At 39.4% G+C, this 5,469-nt stretch overlaps 1 protein-coding gene and 1 long non-coding RNA gene across 4 annotated transcripts in view; both read left to right on the forward strand.

The window, feature by feature from the left end:
* scml4 (Scm polycomb group protein like 4) overlaps nt 1-3,398 on the forward strand; it is a 16,635-nt gene extending 13,237 nt beyond the window's left edge. For all 3 annotated transcript variants that reach the window (XM_032543561.1, XM_032543559.1, XM_032543558.1), the window contains 3 exons: nt 913-1,128; nt 1,238-1,383; nt 1,696-3,398. In XM_032543561.1, coding sequence (XP_032399452.1) covers nt 913-1,128; nt 1,238-1,383; nt 1,696-1,821 — 488 coding nt within the window. In that variant the 3' untranslated portion in view covers nt 1,822-3,398. The remainder of the gene's footprint in view (nt 1-912; nt 1,129-1,237; nt 1,384-1,695) is intronic.
* A 240-nt stretch (nt 3,399-3,638) lies between these two features.
* LOC116706623 (uncharacterized) lies at nt 3,639-5,379 on the forward strand. The gene is made up of 2 exons (XR_004336286.1): nt 3,639-3,909; nt 4,639-5,379. It is a non-coding gene; the product is annotated as an uncharacterized LOC116706623 (long non-coding RNA).
* The last annotated feature ends 90 nt before the right edge of the window (nt 5,380-5,469 follow it).

Here is a 5,469-nt window from a genome sequence, read left to right on the forward strand (position 1 = left end):
ACTGTAGGAAATTTTTTTTTTTTTTGTTGGCTCACTTTTACTCATGCTAATGGGCAACACAGGATTCCATTCACTACGCTAAGCTAACTAGCAGCGGCGCTGCCGGTGTTGCACTGGACTCAAACAATGCATGTACTGAGACGAAAAAATGTGTTGGCCCACCTATCAACCGCTAGGGGAGACGATGATGGACCAGATTTCAACAAATGGTGGCAAATTCCTTTAAGATTAATTTACTAAAAAAAAATATTTTATTATCTTTTATAATATTTACAGTGTTAATTTAAGAATATTTCAGATCTTTGGATGCAAAGAATTTTGAAATGAAATTCTAAAATGTTAAGCATTTACTGTAGGCTATGAAGGCAGTGTGTGTGTCTGGTGTGTGTCAATGTAAAAACCTCCAAATTCACATGCACAGATCCTATCACATAATAGATTTTTCAGAATACAATAAAGCACGGTTGACCTTTGTGTGAGCACAGACTAGCGGCAATTTCGAATGGCCTGTGTGGAGAATTTCCATTTCATAAATCTCTCATCAAGTGAATTCATAACTGCCCATAACCTAGCCCATAACCAGCAGGCATCTACATTATTGATGATCTGAAAAACGGTTGGCACAAAGGGAGCAGATTCAGAGGAATTACTGACTACCTTTCAGCCGTTTTACATCCATACAGTTACACGCGTAAGGAGCTTCGACACATCTTAGCTGGGTAATAATTTAACTCAGTAGTTAAAAGATAGGAAAGTGTATCTGCTGTTTAATGTGGTGCATAGTCTGCAGATTTTATATTGGTATGAGTGCAAAGTAAAACCCTTTGATGTATCCTTGCTGACAGATAAGATTAAAAAGACAACATTAGATGGGCTAGGCTTTAACGATGCCACTTCCTGTCATTCTTCTTCCAGCAGAGACGTCGATGCTCGATGACTTCTTATGTGACCCGCCAGTGGACTCCAAGCGCTACGCTGTAGACCCTAATGACTCTGCCTTCAATGTCATGACATCACAGTACCCACCGAAGCACTCTTACAGTTACCGTGGCAGCAGTTGCTCTACCCCAATGGGCTTGTGTAGACAAGCATCGAGCCCAGGAAGCTTCCAGGAAGCAAACAGGAATGGTGAGCCTGTGTTTTGCAATTTTGCTTTAGAAATACAAATATATTTTTCTTAATTGGAACCCCGTTATGTTGAGCATCTTCCCTCCACCTGTTCCCCGGTGTTACCTAGCTTACAGTCCGATGCCAGACTCTGGAGAGTGCAAGCGTCCTGCTGGGAAGGACCCATCCAGCTGGGGTGTTGAGGAGGTTGTTTGGTTTATCAAAGATGCTGACCCCCAAGCCCTGGGTCCCCACGCTGAAACATTCAGGAAGCATGTGAGTCCTGATCCACTTTATATAGCTGCCCATGGCCATTGACTTATGCTGAAATATTAAATTGGAATAAAGCTTTATATACTAGCATGCTGTGGGGTAGGCAAGAAGTAGGATCTACTTTAACTTAAAAACCTGTTATGAGACAACTGTAGCTTTAGTAACCCATCACCCAGTTCTCTGTGGTCTTAAATATAAATCAGCAGATGTGTAAACTTATATTTAATGTTATTTAATGTGCTTTTATTCTCATAGCTACAAGGCTCCGAAACAGCCCGAGCGTCAGTCACCGTCTTTGTCTGTGATTTGTTTCAGGAGATAGACGGAGATGCTCTGCTCTTGCTGAAAAGTGAGATGATGATGAAGTATCTGGGACTAAAGCTGGGACCTGCGCTCAAACTCTGTTACCACATCGAAAGGCTTAAACAAAATCGGTTGTGATCTGCTGCGGAGGAGCCAAACCTCTGCTCACCTTCCAGTAAAACTGTTTCACTGCTGATTCTCTCAACTGTTCTCAACCATCAGCAATACATCATGAACGCTTCTGGATCCTGATTTTGTTGACAAATTGGACATGTTGACAGTACACATTAAGACTATTTGCAGCTGAAGCAATTATTTCATTTCCATCATTGTTTACCGGGTATCTGAATGGCTTGAGATTGTTAATACTTCGGCTCCACAAAGATGGCAGCTACTGTATATTGAAATGTCATCTGTCCACTCTTCAGTCTGCATCTGACTCTCAACAGCATGAATATGTGCAGATCTTAATCATGGACAGGGTGCCAACACCTCTGAAGACTTACAGACAGGGAACTTACCAAACTTGTATGGTGCTTTACCTCAATATCATATTTAAATGGAAAAGAGTATTTGGGTTAAGGCACAATGCTGCTGCAGTTTTAAAATAATAGTTTTGTTAGTTTAGTTGTAAACGGATGATAATGTTGACCCAGGTATCACTTGTCTTAGACAGAAACTGTAACTAATAACCAATCTCTCAAACTCTTCAGCAAGTATTGAAAGCTTTTGATTTTTTTTTGAAATATTAAAACATGAAAAAAGCTGCTGAAAAAACAAGTGATGTAACTCACACTCAACAAAAGTGAAAGAAACATGAAGATTTTTTACCACAAACCACAGCACAGCACAATAGTGAAGCGAACTGCATATAATCATGCAGCGCTCATAGCGACAGGAAGGAAAGGAGACAAAGACACTGTTTTTTTAACATGTTCTCATGAATTGTGTTACACTGGTGTGGTGTGAGAAAAAGCAACATGTAGCAAACTCATACAGTACAACTTGGTGCTCACTAAAACCGTTACTGCCACTACAACGCTTAACAATCAAATCCCTCTCCTACACTTCCTTACTATCTCCAGACAGTGTGACCTCCAGATAACACAGAGATGACGTTCTTCTCATGCAATACCTCTTCAGTCATTTTGAATACAAATTCCTCTGTTATGTCATTTCCAAACTGTAACAAAGTATTACTGTTAAACTGCCTTGTGCATTAATAATAACATTTTTGGCAGCCACCATATACAGTTTTGTCATATGAAACTTGTATACACATTAATGATCAGTCACGTGCAGTATATGACAAACTTGTACAAATTGTGGTTTATTACAATGCTTTCTTTTTTACTGTACAGTACTTGTTACTTTAATCTTTTGTGTTCTATGTGCTTTACTTAAATTTGTCAACGTCAGCACGTATGTCTCTGTATGAATTATGTATTTCATGACTGTCTTGAGTCCGAGGGAGCGACAGTATGGGCTGCATCCACCTTTCATACTTTATTTTCCAATGTACAATGTACTTTTCCAACCTGTTAACTAAATGTGAGTGAGTTGCGGGAAATGAGACAATTGTGTTGCACATGAGCTGTTTACCCAAATTAGAATTTTCCAAATGTTTTCCATAAATCAATTTTGATTCCCTAATGACCTTTCTTTTCTTTTCTATACACTGTTTTTAAACCATACTTTTTTTTCCAGAGAAAATAAACATTCTTGTTCAATGAAGTTAAAATGATGATGATGATGATTATTATTATTATTATTATCATTTTTATTATTGGTAGTAGTATAATCTGTTTCACTGTCAAGATATATAAATCAATTAATTTTATTTATTTAGACCATACACTGTGAAAAATAAGATTTTATCACTGGACAAGAACTATGACATTGAGAGGGCTTCCGGACTTTTATTTTGAAGAGTGCGAGATTAACGTCGCTGTTGTATCGCGTGAGTAGTGAGCGAGTCACTTCCTGTATTAGAGTGTGTTGAATTTTCATGCGACTTACTCAAATGTGTGCATCTGTCAGCCAGAGGTGAACATGGCTGAAGTCTCGGAGAGGACACTACAAGTCGCCGTCGTGGTGTCTTTTGCCGCCGGCTTCGTAGCGGGGTGGCAAGCTAACAGAATGAGGAGAAAGTTTCTGGACTGGAGGAAGAAACGGCTGCAAGATAAACTGTCCGAAACTCAGAAGAAGCTGGATTTGGCTTGAACGGTAACGTAGGAATATGTCTTGGCTACATTGGGTGTTGTTAACGTTAGGCCTGCGCTTAGCTAGCTACTCGACTAGTCTGCCTCTAAAAGTGGCAGGGAGACCTTTAACTGTCTATGAAGGAGACAAGCGGTAGCTAGCTAGATACTGGTCAGAAAATAGTCATCTGAACGTAAAGTTCGACCACGCTTAGAGTGACTACCTATATATCACTTTTAAATGTGTCTGAAACTGTACTTTTCATCTGCTAATAAATGACCTGTAACAGTAAACGAGACTAACAGTGAAAAGAATGCTTTTTTAATAGTATTTGTTTTATTCATACCTTTGCCCGTTTTTCACAAAATGATTTTAAAGCAGGTAGCCTAAAGGGCACACAATCTGATGACTCACAGATTTTGTCATAACACCTAAAACGCCTTTGTTGGTGAGTAAGCAGGTACAAGGTAGCAGTAGATTTCTTTAGTCCAAAGGAGCCGCTGGAATCAACACAAACTGAAAGTTAAAGTAGTTTCTTGTGCATACCGAGGGCCACTTATGTAAGACAACCTGTTGCCAAATGTAGTCTAACTATTGTCTTAGTCATGAAGGACAAAAAAAAGTTTGCCTTGTCTTTGTGATCACGGTGCTTCAGCTCTCAACATGTACTTTGTTTCTTTTATTTTAATTCTACCATTATTATTTACTACTGGCAAACAGTGTCTAATCATTATTGGATTCTTTATTTGCCAGGTCTGGGGTTGTCTGGTATTCTCTGTAAAGCTGCTGGATCCTGGATGTGCTACACGTCTGTCACAGTGGTGAAGTGACATCAAAATGAACTACCTGTGTTCTGACACTACTCACATTTTCTCATCCCACCTTTTTAAATCAAGACTGGACTTGGGAATACAATCATTACCTACGAACCGCAGCTTCTTTTCTCCCCTCGGACACTAGTCTAGCATTGCCAGACACATCTCCACAGCCCTGTGTCAGTGCTCGAGTATTGTCTGGCTACAGTGATTTTTTTCAAACCAATTAACTATCCTGGGCTGCACTAACTAAAGCCCCTGATGCAGAGACCATGCCCTTGCTAAATAGATAGAAGAAGTGAAGGCTATATCCCAGCAATGTACATCCAGTGAGCCAGACTACTCAAGACACAACAGGGAAGAAATCTGGGATCTGGTTTTAGTGGTTTTCCTTTATAGCATGTCTCAGTTTCTATCTGTTTCATATCTGGTCCAAATAAATTATTGTGTTTTTCATGTTTCTCTAACTATGTTGTTTATTTGGAAAGCTGGTATTCCACATTAAGGTGACAGCTTTCAGGGATAAAGGTTGTCATTTGTTTGGCTTTTGTCACTGTCATTTTCCTAAAACCTACTGCAACGTCGTCATAATTGTCACACATTAAATGTTACTCACCGGTGACATGGCCAAAAGAGCTTTTAATGTATGAAATCCTTTAAATAAAATGAATTTCCAGAACTTGTAGTGGTGGTAGTTAAATGAATTAAATATCTTGACACACGGCATCAAACCAGTCAGCACCTTGCATCTTTGCTCCTCCCAACATTA

The sequence above is a fragment of the Etheostoma spectabile genome, chromosome 18 (assembly GCF_008692095.1).
Source record: "Etheostoma spectabile isolate EspeVRDwgs_2016 chromosome 18, UIUC_Espe_1.0, whole genome shotgun sequence".
Taxonomy (NCBI): Eukaryota; Metazoa; Chordata; class Actinopteri; order Perciformes; family Percidae; genus Etheostoma; species Etheostoma spectabile.